At 36.9% G+C, this 13931-nt stretch overlaps 2 protein-coding genes across 3 annotated transcripts; both read right to left on the reverse strand.

The window, feature by feature from the left end:
- Positions 1–553: 553 nt before the first annotated feature.
- LOC122011514 (RING-H2 finger protein ATL8-like) lies at positions 554–1534 on the reverse strand. Its single transcript, XM_042567908.1, has one exon. The coding sequence runs from the start codon at positions 1473–1475 to the stop codon at positions 864–866; it is 612 nt and encodes a 203-aa protein (XP_042423842.1). The 5' UTR covers positions 1476–1534; the 3' UTR covers positions 554–863.
- A 4467-nt stretch (positions 1535–6001) lies between these two features.
- Positions 6002–12837, reverse strand: LOC122009057 (protein LPA3-like). 2 transcript variants are annotated; one of them, XM_042565050.1, is made up of 12 exons: positions 12496–12837; positions 11874–11904; positions 11645–11737; positions 8621–8683; positions 8359–8470; positions 7948–8036; positions 7189–7247; positions 6999–7101; positions 6863–6923; positions 6602–6684; positions 6438–6518; positions 6002–6276 (listed from the first exon to the last, which is right to left on the reverse strand). In XM_042565050.1, exons 1-12 carry the CDS (start codon positions 12804–12806, stop codon positions 6217–6219), a joined length of 1146 nt encoding a protein of 381 aa, XP_042420984.1. In that variant the 5' UTR covers positions 12807–12837; the 3' UTR covers positions 6002–6216. The 2 variants fall into 2 exon arrangements, with proteins under 2 accessions (XP_042420984.1, XP_042420983.1); XM_042565049.1 differs by having other exon boundaries at positions 6863–7101.
- Positions 12838–13931: the final 1094 nt, after the last annotated feature.

Below are 13931 nucleotides of genomic sequence, written 5' to 3' on the forward strand. Positions count from 1 at the left end.
AAGGGTCTTGACTCTTACATTCACAGCCCATTGTACCATTCTATCGAAATAGAGTCTTATTGAATTAGAAATAAATATCAGTTCCAATTCCATTTGATTCAATCAATTATACTTTGATATCCATACAGTATGTTCATGCGTTTCATCTTTTGATATGATGGCTATGCAAACTATCTTTCTATTAAAAAAATAAAATTTAATAATGTTAATAATTAAGAATAAAATTAATAATTACTTTAAGTATTTATCATCTTTTTTTTTTTTTCCATATTTAAATAGTTCTCTAATTGTAAAAGGAAATTAAATTAACTGGCCGTTCAAAGTGACAGAAGCCACTAACCGTTTCTTGCCTGTCCCTTTCTCCTAACAGCTTCAATGTTCAAACCTAGTCCCCTCCAAAAAGCTTGCATTCCACTATCGTTGCAGAGAATAAAATTGATGTGAAGAGATACCCTTTCTTTCTTTCTTTTTTTTTTTTTTTTCTTTTTTCTTTTTGTTTGGAGACCCCTTTTATAATTATAGATCGAGATCAATTTCATTCAGATTCAATATCTGTAGGAAGGTCCCTCACAGTGGTTTTATTCAGTTGCCAAAAACTCTGATGTGTGTCGAGACAATTTGGGATTTCTCATTTGCACATGAACACCTGAGAAATCCAGTGCTTGATGATTACTGAACCAATTATGAACTACTCCTGTGGATCAAGAGGAAGGACGAGGGTCTGAGAATGAGAGAATGGCCAGATCCGTTCGCAATAACAAGAAAATCCTTTGTTTCTGCAAGTGATCCGTGATCTGTGATCTTCCTTTTGCTGTATGTACAAGGGCGCCGCGCACATCTTTGCCGACGGATTTGTAAAAATTTCATCGAACGCAGATCTGATGCGCGGTTTTCGAGGTACTGGCGCCGCCGCTCTCGGTGGGCTTGGCGGAAGCTGCTGCTCCGGCGGATTCTCCGCCGCACTTCTGGCACCGCGGCGGCGGCGCGGGGACCACCAGGACCCGGCGGCAGGATGGGCACGAGGCGTTGGAACCCAGCCAGGTGTCGACGCACGCGGCGTGGAAGCCGTGCCCGCACTGCGGCAGGACGCGGACCCTGTCGCCGTCGGCGAACTCGGCGAGGCAGATCGCGCAGTCGACGAGCTCGACGCCGCCTGGAGCGGCGGCGGCGGCGTCGGAGGAGGAGACGAAGGAGACCGTGGGGAGGGCTCGGAGGGTCTTCTTCTTGATCCCCCTTCTGGGGATCCGCAGCAGGGGCAGGGGAAGGGGCCGATCGTAGGAGGAGTCGGAGGCGTTGAAGGAGCGGCGGAGCCAGGCGCAGCGGGCGACGAGGCCGAGGCCGAGGACGCAGATGAACGCGCAGAGGAGGACGGCGAGGGTGAGGATGACATCGGAGTGGAAAACCAAGGCAGCGTCCATCCGTTCCGCCTCCTGGGCCGGCTGGGAGGAGAGCAAAAACCTCGCCGGAGAGCGCATTGCTTCGATCCGTAAGCGGAAGAAAGATCGGAATTGGGGGAGGATCAGTGAGGCACCGGCAGCTGGGCTCTTATAGAGGGCGCGTTTTGCTTTAAGATGCGTGTTTCTCGTAATCGCACTGGAGAAACCGACAGCTGCACGATTACGCTCTGGCCACGCGTCACGCTTCCCTTGCTAGCTTTTACCATCTAGTCGGGTAGCCACGTGCTGAGCAACCGCAATTGTCCGCTTTGAGCTTGCCGGCCAGTACTTTCCTTAATTGCTCAGCCAATACTTTTCTGATTAGTGTGGCAATTATTACCGGTCACGTGCCAATAGAACCTCAAAGGGCAATAGATCGAATCAATCTCCTTGATTTTTGTCTCTGATATTCCCTTCCTCTCGTACTTATTTTTATTATTGAATTACGCATCAACAACTTTTTTTTTTCTTTCTAGAATTAAACTAGCGAATGAAAAAATAAAATAAAATAATTATTATGTGATCTTGAAATACTTTATAAAATATAAAGTGACACCGCGTACCATACAATCGAACTCATATCATGCAATCTTTTTCCAAACACCGCGTGTTTTTTGAGCCCGTGAATGATACTTTAACAAAAACAAAAAGTCATGAGACTTTCTAATGATTGTGCTCCATTGATACCATTGCGGTCGTGTCTCTACTCTATGAATTCAATCTCGACGCATGCTAACCGAATATAGTGGCGGTGGCGGTAGTGGTGGTGGTGTGGCCCAAAGCGAACTGCGAACCCTTATCTTCTCGTAGCGACACATGAATGGATGCAATGCACCTTTGCAAATACCACATTATACATTTCACATTTGCCATCTTCTTTTAACCCAACCCCCTAAAGCCGGAGAAAAGCACGGTGCTTGTTAGGAAATATTGAAGCATTCAATAATTGGGCATGCTTTATGCGTTTCCATGTGTCAGCCACATATATATTACAATTCCGGATGAGAATAGAAATCTGAGTCCTTGCAAATCCGGGTCAAACTGAATGCTAGTTAGTGGCATTAAGATGGTGCTGGCCAAGATATGAAAATGAAAAACATAGAGGGATTAAGAAGGGCAATTATGAAGCATTATAGAGAGTAAGATCTGCAGCTCACATGCGAAATGTTGGAGGATTTTTTTTTTTTAAAAAAAAACAGAGTGTGAGTAGGCTTTTGACTTTAGGAAGGAAAGTGAAAGAAGGGACAGAGTAAGTGGTGGTGCCAGTTTCTTTTAGATGAATGACATCTCTTTTTTATTACTCATCGAAATAGTACAGTCATGTTCGATCATCAATTCAACGTTGAATTTATATATAAAAATGATTCATTAAAATTTTAAATATTTAAATTTTAATCTATCAAATAGGAAATGAACCTTTATGGGCAGAGGCTTAAATAATTTCTATTTTAACGAGGGGCTAAAATTTAAAAAAATATCAGAAGGATAGTCCTAATACCCCGAAGCACAAGGTTTGTTGATTTGTTAAATGAGCTGATTTTGAATCATCACCTATTCTCTTTTATTCAAAAGAGTACCTAAGCGAACTTTAAGGGGGAAAAAATACGATTTAAGTTATCATGATTAATTATATGATTATCAGATTATAAGAAATAAAATATAATTAGTTGGTTTAATATTTGGAATACTCAGTTTTGGGATTTTTTTTTAAAAAAAAAATTAAAACTTTTTAAGTTAATTTCAAAATGATGAAAAACTTCACACTTTCAAAATAATCATATTTCGAATTATATCCCTCATCTATTGACATAACGAATATACTTCATTACTTGAGAATCATTGTATTTTCGGAGTGATGTGATGATTAAAACATAAGATATTACCATATGAGATTTTAAAATCAAAACTCAACGTGTCCGAACATACCTCTTCCCATGCCTTACCACCTGCATTAATGATTAATAACCACCCGTAATTTACTTCATCCATATTGACCTAAAGACGAATTGACGGAAACGTTGAGGACGAGCGAATCATCTTTTATCACATACTTGAGAATTATTCATTACTTAAATCAAATAAGATTAAATAACATAATCTTAGATAGATAAGTAAGATTATTAATAATAATCTTCAACAAAGCATGCTTAAGAAAATCGTGTTGATCCGAAAGATCAAACCACACAATTTCAAAAGGTAAAAGATATTATGTATTCAAATATATTTTGCACTTTACCATTCATTCGGTCTAAGGTTCATGTGTTATTTATAGCAAAAGGATAATTATGTTCTTGTTTTAACACACCATCCTATTATTGTTATTCAAGTCACTCCTCCATACTCAGACAGTTCGAATGTACACAAATTAAATCATCTGTATTTAACAAGTATGATACATAACTACTACGGCGTACTATGATACCATAGCTCTTGGAATTATGATAAATATTTAGATTATGATTCAGATATCATGATTTGATTTCCAATTATAACATATTTATAAATTCTTTTCTTCCAAATAGAACACACAACCAATATACTAAACTTCTGGGTATCAATTTTTTTTCTTGTTTTTTTTACCAAGGCATACTATCAACCAACATCTATTCGTATATATTATAACAATTATGCATCATATATACTAGAACATGATTTAAAAAGATACCATTCAAATAATAATAAATATATTATTTTGATAATTAATCTAAAAAAACTTTTGACAAATTAATAAAAAAGACGCTCATTTAATTTTTACCCATGATATAATGATATCTATCAATTTTCTGTTTTTATGGCCTATCCTTTTAAAATGGGAACAACCCATGCGCATAAAGGGTGCAGCCTCGATCATCTTTATGGTCAATTTTATCCAAGTTGGATTAGATGCTTTCACTACACAGGATAAGATTTCAAGGCTAAAAAGATTAATTAAGAACAGCGTGCATGCTAAGTGTGGGTGTGTGGTGTGGATATCTTAATTGGAGGGGATAAAACGTTAAAAAAAATTAGAATAAAAAATATTAGTTCATTACTTTTAGGCCACTGTATTCCTCTACAAACAGGATTTTAATGGTGTTTAGTAGACCTTTCCCTTTGCCCCAAATTGTGAGAAACAAAGTTTTCATCCTCACAAAAAAGGCACACTAGGAGGGGTCAGCTAGTCTGCGTATTGCTCATGGCAATCGTGAGCTGACAGCCTAGCTGAGAATTGCGGACGCGAGCTCATGGCCAGGCTATGAATTGCTTGCGGTCTGGCCGCAATTCACGGCCGCAAGCTCGTGCCATGGCTGCAAATTGCAGCCGCAGCTGCCACGAACTCCAACCTGGCCACAAATTGTGGTCTAGCCACAACGAGCTCACGGTCTGGCCATGAGTCGGCCGTTGGAGGTGGTGGTCCTTTCCTTTCTCCCTTTGCTTCTTCGCTCACACCTTTCTCTTACCTTTCCACTCCACTGAGAAAGTTTTTTCCCCACGGTCGACTCCTTTCCAACTGCATCCGTGGTAGCGGATAACCAGAACATTAGTGACGTCTGAGAACACTATCAGCCGTCATGCAACTGTAATGCAGCACCTCTTTTATGGTAAGGTCAGTGAAGTTAAATAAGCAGTTCATAACTGCCACAGCATAAAATACTTGTGCCAAAAAGGTGTCATGGTCAAAAGAGCTCAACATGCAATGGAATGGAATGGAATGGGCAAAAGATTATATGAAATCTCAGATGTAGCATGTGAAATTGTTAGTATTGTGAACGGAATCGCGACATCTGGTATAAGCTAACCGTCTCATCAACTAAACAAACAAAAAAAAAATGGTCACATCAATTCAATTGCTATGAATTTCGTCACAATATTGAGAATGAAAGGATGGTGCAAACCTGATTTCGCCATCAATGAAATGTGAGAGAAATGGCAGCAAAGTCAAATTGACTTCTGGAGATTGAAGCGATAGAAACACTCTATACTGACATTGAGGATAAAAGTAACCATACATCATCAAATAGTTATAAGTTCTATCAAATGGTCAGCCGAGGCAGATGGAGTAATCAGACTATGCAGATTAATCAAGTTGGGCAAACCGATTAGGCTAACTAATCGAGCTGAGCAGACCAATCGAGCCACCTAAGTGATAAAGTTAAGTTGCATGGATAAATTAAGCCAATCAAGTCAATCAAATTGATTAGATCAAACATATCAGGTAAATCAAATGAGAACATATTGAATGAACCGAGGGAGGCGAGCATATTGTGTGTAGATTACTGAAACCACCAACTATGAAATAGATTGATGAACCATGCATGTAAAATTGGTCAAAAGAATCAGACAAACAATAAAAGACATAAATTAAAACATTTCCCTGTTATACTACTCTATTATTATAACTTAACAAAGAAATAAAATATAGATCATTTTTTCTTTTCATTTCATTTCATTACTAGTCTTGTTTTAATTTCATTTTATTCCATCCATTCATACTAAAGGTATCCTAAATTCTCTGCCTGCCTTAATTATTTCCTTTCTCAATAAAGAGAGAGGGCATGAAGCTATATGACCATCTATATTTCAGCTACATTAATCCATTGCAGATTTTATAAGCACTATCATCATGATGTTTCACTTATTCGAACTTGATAAACAACAATAATCGAGATAGATCACTAACCCTCAAGTAACAACCATTTGCTCTTTGAACTTTGTAAGGACAGGCGAAAAACAAAAACCACTTTTGAAAGAACTAACCAAAAATAAATAATGATAACATAGCATCTGCTGGAACTTGTCTTCAACTTCGCCAGGCAGAAGACAGCTCCAAATCAATGTCCTCTTCCCACCAGGTTGCATTCTGCATAACAAAGCAAAATGTGAATCATAACGAACCTTGATCTAATTGATATATACCTTATATCATTCTTCATATTTCAAACATCTATGATCCGAACTGCTTGTATTAAACTAAAGATTTAGATATTTTGATAAAAAAATAGGTCACATTATATCCAAAACCTTGAAGCCCCTTCTCAGAAATTCCAATGAGCTCCCTTGTTCCTCTTGTAGACCAAGAACCCTCAGAAGTTCTTCCTTAGTCTAAACATGAAAACATAAACGGTGAGGAACCAAGAAAAATGACTCAGTCGGCTATAATAATATTTTTCACTAAAAACTAGAACCTCTCCCAAAGTGAAACGAGTAGCACTTTCTGCTACACAAGCATAGGAGCCTTCAGTTTGCTTGAGCATCACTTGCCAAGGTCCTGCATAAAACAAAACTAAATCTGTTTCTTGCAAAAGAGAATAATAATGTAATTTTCTTCTTTTTGTTTAGGTTGGAATAATGTAATTTGTTTTGTTAATGCAAAGAACATATTCAAGAAAGACTGAATCAATATCATGTGTTTAAGCCCTTTGATCATAAGCATTTTAACATCTTACCTGGATATTGACGGAATAGAGCTCCACTGTAATTCACTAGGAAAGGGGCAACTGGAACTGTCTTCAACGTAAAATATATACATACTAATATAGCTTCCAGAATTTGCGCAAAATTAACTAATAATCTGACACATACCTTTGAGTACTCTCTAGTTCGAATATAGAACACAGGAACAAACTGAGAAAGAAATCTATAATGAAGATCCTTGGTTGGGAAACCTAGAAGGCCTAAATCAGAACTGTAAAATTCAAATCAGTGAGATAGATGATCAAGTTAACGAGTAAGAAACATAGTAACATGTTAGGGTATCCTAAAGTTAGCTCACCGTAATGTATCAAGTTCGAGATTAAAAAGAAGAGCTGGAACAGTTGTAGCAAACTTTTCCTGCAAAAAGGTGAAAAGATGGAACAGTAGGATTCTAGAGGTGGAGAATGATTAAGGATAAAAAAGTAAAATTCAATACCCATTTAGTTGGAATACTGTGACATTTAAGGCAAGAAAATGTCTATTGTCGTAAAGATAATCTACAAGAACTAATTTCATCTAACTAGTTTTCTTCCACTTCATTAAGATATGAAAATGCTATGAATTCCATGGGACTAAGAAATGAACTGGCTTCATCTGTCAACGAAAACATTTTGACCTGACAAGGAATGATTGCTACCAACAATGATGAATCCTTCGAACATAACTGTGCATCAATCTAAATCAGTTGGGTTCAATGGTTTGTTTATAGTATTCATTTTGAGAAAAAGGGAAAGAATTTACAAGTTTCAGTTCCAAAATGGAAATGAATACAAGATGGCATAAGAAGGCGGGAAAAAGGGAAAAAGAATAACCAAACCTAGGCAATCCGTGCCTTACTAATCTATGGAGCAAAAATGGAGAGGGTTGATGTGGAGCCACATCTGGGAGGGTCTAATTGTCATCCTACATGCAATAGACCACCTCTATTTCATGGCACTAAATAAATTCAGAATTGCAGCTACAATGTAAAGTTGTTAGAGATACAACCAGCATTTTGTCTGAACTCTTCAACCAATCAAGTTTAAAAAGATACAACATACCAGTAGTTAGAACATACCACATATTTCTCTATAGCAGAAAGATCACGTGTACTACAGTTAATAAAAATATATAAAGATGGTGGTGCCTCGTTGTACTTCTGTTCACCTGCATTCATGAGCAATCAACCTTACATAATGCATATAAAAAATTTAAGCTACTGCTTGAAAAGAATTCAACTAAAATGCTCCTGCAAAACTTAACAATAATGACATAGGAAAATGCCATGACCCAACTACAGGATTATTTCTTTCACATAATTAAGGACCATCATAAAACAGGATATATCCTAGATTTAATTTTATTGTTCCAGCATTTGCAAGGGTTGTTGTCACTTGGATAGATAATGATCCAAATGTATACATATATGAAAATGACAAATGTCTATTCACATGACATCCAGTATCGGCAGGTAAGTTGAAACACTGACCTTCAATTTCATCACTAAACTCAAGATCCAATGTGTTCCTTAGGGATTTGAAGAAGCTTCTGACAGGTCCACTTGGTATGTCATCTAATGACCCAATGGTTACACCACCAATCTAATATAAAACGAGAATGACATTTGTTAAGGAGAGTGCTTCCAAAAGCAAATTACTAGTAACACAACACCATACTTTTTCTTCCCACAGGTGTAATTCCATGTAAGCTAAAAATTTAAGATAGTGATATTTCATTTATTCTGAGCATACTGTTTCAAGAGCTGCTCGAAATAACTTAGAAGCCCTGCGCTTTTCTGGTTGGTCAGGGAACACCTGAAATTCATCAACTAAAAGGTTAATAGTTGTAATACAAATAATAAACTGCCACATCAAAGCACTATTGGCATCTAAGAAACTGAAACCAATGTTGAGTAACATGGAAGAGACAACAGGCAAGCCATGTTTAAGCATGTGTCAATCATCAACAAATCAGCACATAGTTTTAATGATCACATATATGTTTCAGAATGTGCCTGAGCTGACATTGAGCTTGGTAAACAGAAGACTTGGTTTTACCAGGGAACTGCTCATGAAGAGGAAAGACAATTAAAGACTTTGAGATTGTTGGATGAAATGTTGCAATTACCATTCACACTGCTAGTAAGCAGAAGACAGGACAAAGTTCCTAGTCATGATACCAGATATGATGATGAATCATTTAGACTTATTAACCTTTGGACAAAGATAAATCAGTTGTATAACAATAATTTGGGCAGTACAATATGACTGTATGAGATTAAAATCTATCCATGACAAATGCAAGTTAAAATACCAAAGGTTTAAACTACATTCATAATGCAATACTCAAGCCAGGGGACAAACCTCTGTAATACAGGACACAATCAAAAGGCTAAATAATGAAAAATCCTACTTTGAAGATGAATAAAAGCTAAATGTCATCAACACTGTTACAGATAGTGTAGACAAATCACCTTGATGCCTTCACTGAAAAAGAAAACAAAAATACAGACACTGAATTTCACATGCTTATATTTTAGATCAAGACCTATGACTATGAGGGGACTCTTTCAATTGGGAGATTACAAAGTGTTACAAGCCACCATGCACATTCTCATCTCCTCTTCTTCCCTTTCTTATATTCTGTATATACTTTTAGAAACAATAGAAAGAAGGATTACAAACTCTTGGACACTCACTATCCACTAGTCATCAACATGTAGACTAATCACTAAAGAATTAACAGCACTCACATTTCGTATACTCACTAATCCTCCAAAGGACTCCTCAGTCATACCTTCTCAAGCATGAAGAAAAAAGATACACTAATTCCACTAATCTCATCTTGTATATATCCACTGCATCTTAGGTCATCCTCAAAATTTCATCTATGATATTAATGTCTGTCCCATGTCCTTATGCTCCTCATCCTTGGCTCTGTCAAGCCTTGTAATTCCTATATTATATAGGACTCAATTTCTCCTAATGGACTCACTAACTGAAGCATCCTCTTCTGCAATTTATTTTCTTCCCTTAAATAATTGACAAAGAAAGTAGTGGCGGCGCACTTGGAACTCTATCGCTGAGTATCTTATGTTGGACCTTTCTCTCTTTAAAACTACCTACAGCAACAATTGAAACATTCTATACAGCAAGGTATGATGATTGCCTAATGACACCTTGACACTCACTATGATCAAGTTTCCTCTGCAAACTTCAAGATCTCATTTCTCCCATAGGGAAGTCAACACATTCTTGGACTAGAATTCTTTGGTTATTTTAATGAGACCTACCCTTCTTTTTCAGTAGCATAACTTGGTGTGTCCTCTCCTTGTCTCCTTTGATTGAGAATTAATTAGTGAGTCCCTCGACCTTTGTTTGCCATCATACAATTAAGGTAATGCCAATAACTCATGATTTGCCAAGAACCTCATTATCCATTAAATCCTTGAGAAAGACGTTTCCGTCTAGGTACAAAATCTCATTATTATCACATACAACTAAGGAATTGCCAGCATCTCCTGATTTGGCAAGAACCCCATATCCATTAAAGCCTTGAGAAACATCATTATCACATACCAAAGCTGCTGAAATGCCTTGTAGGATGAGGAAAACTAATTTAGGAGAGCAATGGCCTTGTCCATCCCCTGAACTTGATCACTGAGTCCAACAAATATTGCAGGATTTCCTAATCATTATGAGTGTTCAAAGAAGTCCTATCTCAAATCTTATACAAGGAAAAAAAAGTACTCATATATCAAAATTCTTGTAAAAGCATCATGACAAGTTCAAATTCTTGAGCTTCTTCATAATCATCATCAACATGTGAATCCCCTCATATAACAGTTCTTCGAACAAGGTAAAGAGTATTGCTGTCAATGCCTTTACATCCTTCTGTTTTTTTTTGTTAATGTGTTTCAAAAGGTTCCTCGATACCCTAGATCGCTACCTTTAGATTACCTTGTGCAAGCATGCACTTTATCTGCACTCATGAAGTCCTTTTACCCTTTTATTCTCCATGCTGCCATATCAATTCTTCCACTAGTGTTGAACTTATCTTCATTACCAATTGGTGCTGAAGTTCTAATCCGTTGCATATTGAAAATATATTGACCTGTCATTTTGATTGGAAAATGAGAAATAAGAGCAAAGATCCCAAGATTTATGTAATCCAACCTTAATATCCATAAAGTGGAGACACCTTCAAGTGGGAGACCATGTAACATTAAAATATATAGAGCGCATACCATTGACTTCTTGTCATCCACATGTTGGACAAAGGCTAAAAATGGAAGAACAGTTACCCTTCCCCCTCAAAGACTTTAAATACACATTCCTTGGTGCACCTAGCTCTCTGTTCCTAGATCTATTTGTAGAGTGTAGGTATCACACTACTAGCCCATGTTGCACGCATCTTACCAACAGAGGTCAATTAGTGTGTCAACAGACTCAACACTACTAATCCATGTTGCCTACTTCTGAAGAATAAGTTAAATTAGGTAGTCGGTCAATACCACATTATTATGTTGCTAGCATCCTTCATAGCATTTGGTTGTTGGAACCATAATTAAAATCAATTGATTGTAATAATCAAGTCTGTCTAAGAAAGTAACATCATCTACATGTATGGCATTTCACAATAGAACACTGTTCTTCTGACCAAAGATAAAACCACTGCTCTCAACTATAAAAATAACTATTTTTGACATGCTTACTATGAAATGTTAAATCAATTGTATCACTCGTGAAAGAATGTTGAAAGAAACTCAAACTTACAATGCAAGATCTGATCTCTTTCATCTCCTGCAGGTTCCTAGCAATAGCAAGTGCAAGTTGGATGTTTGCATCAATAAATTCATCTGAATTACCCTATGTGATCAGAAGCTTGATAATGAATCATTTACACTAGGAAATATATCTTTAGAAATAAGCATTCCAACAAAGTTAAGGAACAGAGCAACATGTATTGAAAAAGAGAAAGAAAGAAAGAAACATACATCCATACCTTATAAGATGAAATGTCGCTTGGCAAGGGCCTGTTTACCCAGGTAAAACACAAAGAATGAGAAATTAACAGAGAAGAAAAACGCTTGAATTCTACACAATAATATCATATTCCAAAAGGAAATTTCTACATAAAACAACAAAAAGGAACCAAGTTAAAAAAAGTAATTCTAATACTGCTTCATTCGCCAGGATCCTACATACTGGTCAGGTAAAGGATAATGAACCACTTCCAGAAAGAAAAATATATCAAAAGTTTCAAATAGAGAAACAAGCAGAACCTCAATCCCCCATCTATGTATTAGTTTCTTGCAAAATGCTCCAAAACTTTAGAAAGTATCTTCTTTCCAGAAAAATTTTGAGATTCCTTTCAATAGGTCTCTTAATCAATATTTTGTAAAAATAAATTATACAGCTCTCTTCGCGTGAACATTTCGTGGTTGCCTAGTGGTATTGACTCTCGTTGACTAGATGAAATTTGTCTTTTAAGGGCAAATCGAAAAGCACTTCTATAAGCACGTAACCCTTGGTCCCGTCTCTATCATCTAAAATGTAAGAAGAATCACAAAGACGTACTCTTTTCTAATCAATCCGGCACAAATACAAATGGCAACGGAACATACGGGAAATCAATCTCCAGACGGGTCTTGCCATCATCCAGAGCAGACACGAGGGACCGGGAGGCGTCGGAGAGGAGAACCTTGTAAGATCTTGGCCTGTAGACAGCCACACCAGCTCTAGAATCTTCGGCTGCCGTCTCGCCGGGGGAGTTCCGGAGGTTGGCGTGCGGCCTCAGTGCGGCACTACGGAGAAGAGGACGCGAAGGAGCGGAGTGGGGGAGGAGAACGGAAGCAGACCGGGAGATCCGGCGGCAATAAGAGAAGGAGGAGGCGGGAGGGTGAGTAGGAGCAGAGAAGAGGGAAGAAGCGGCCATGGGAGGAGTAGCCCGACTGCAAAGGCAGGTGAGCCAGTAGGGGTCAGCCAGTAGCCACATATAGTGAGCTTTGAGGTCATGGCGTTCTGGTCCTCGCTCCGCCACGTGGACAAAAAAACTAGCTTGGACATCGTCCTGGGCCGGTCGAGCAGAGCCCAAAAGGTAATGTCGCCCATACCAGGCCCATCATATCTGCATAAATATAGAAAAAGTATTTTATTTGAAATAATAAATTAATTAAAATTTCTAAATTTGTATTCATATAATGAAAAAATTGATATTTATAAATTTCTATAATATGAATGTATGTTTGATATTGTTTGCATGGTTTTGTCGAGAGAGAGGATAAAGTTTAATATTATCCAAAATGCGGATAAGATATGCTCTCCATCATTTTCAAATATTTAAATTTAGACCTGGTTCATTTGGAAGAACGGAAATAAAAATTATAGAAATATTTTCATAGTAGAAAACTTTCTCATATTTATTTCGTGAAAAAAAAAACAAATGAATTCCTTTCTTTTCTTCTATTTACCTAATACACACTTCATCTGCAGATCATTTTGTTTTTATTCTCTATAAATGAAGGAGGGATGAAGTAAGCCTCTATAAAAGACAAGAATGTCTGTAGAACTCTCTTGAAGTCATCAAAATTCCGAGCTTATGTCTAACCTCCCTAAACACTAAGAGCATCTATAATGATTGAGAATATTCTTCTCAAATAGTTATGATCCCTAGTTTTATATCATTCTTCAAACATTTTACTATTCAAATATCTCAAATCTCATAATAAAATATTTCACCATCCAAATATTTATGGGTTCCACCCATCAAATATCTTACTTTCAAATATCCTCAACTTCACAATTAAATATTTCATCAATCAAATATTTATAGGTCCTATGACCATTTTATTAATTTACATATAATTTTATATTTAAATTAATTTTTGGACATTTATTTTTCTAACATTGTATTTGTTTTTCGTATTTTTAATTTTTTTTATTTAATTAAATTTAAAAATCTAAAAATAATGACAACCCACTATTTTGATGATCCATATGATTTAATTAAATAAAAAAAATAAAAAATCAAAAACAATGACAGCCCATCATTTTGATGGGT

The sequence above is a fragment of the Zingiber officinale genome, chromosome 8A (genome assembly GCF_018446385.1).
Source record: "Zingiber officinale cultivar Zhangliang chromosome 8A, Zo_v1.1, whole genome shotgun sequence".
NCBI classification, from domain to species: domain Eukaryota; kingdom Viridiplantae; phylum Streptophyta; class Magnoliopsida; order Zingiberales; family Zingiberaceae; genus Zingiber; species Zingiber officinale.

Excerpts from the sequence above, each read along its gene's own strand:
- LOC122011514 (XM_042567908.1), bottom strand. The coding sequence starts at position 1,475 with ATGCGCTCTCCGGCGAGGTTTTTGCTCTCCTCCCAGCCGGCCCAGGAG.
- LOC122009057 (XM_042565049.1), bottom strand. The coding sequence starts at position 12,806 with ATGGCCGCTTCTTCCCTCTTCTCTGCTCCTACTCACCCTCCCGCCTCC. Across the intron at positions 8,037-8,358 it reads GTTTAGTGATGAAATTGAAG|GTGAACAGAAGTACAACGAG; the intron begins GTCAGTGTTTCA and ends TCATGAATGCAG. Across the intron at positions 7,248-7,947 it reads CTGCTATAGAGAAATATGTG|GAAAAGTTTGCTACAACTGT; the intron begins GTATGTTCTAAC and ends ACCTTTTTGCAG.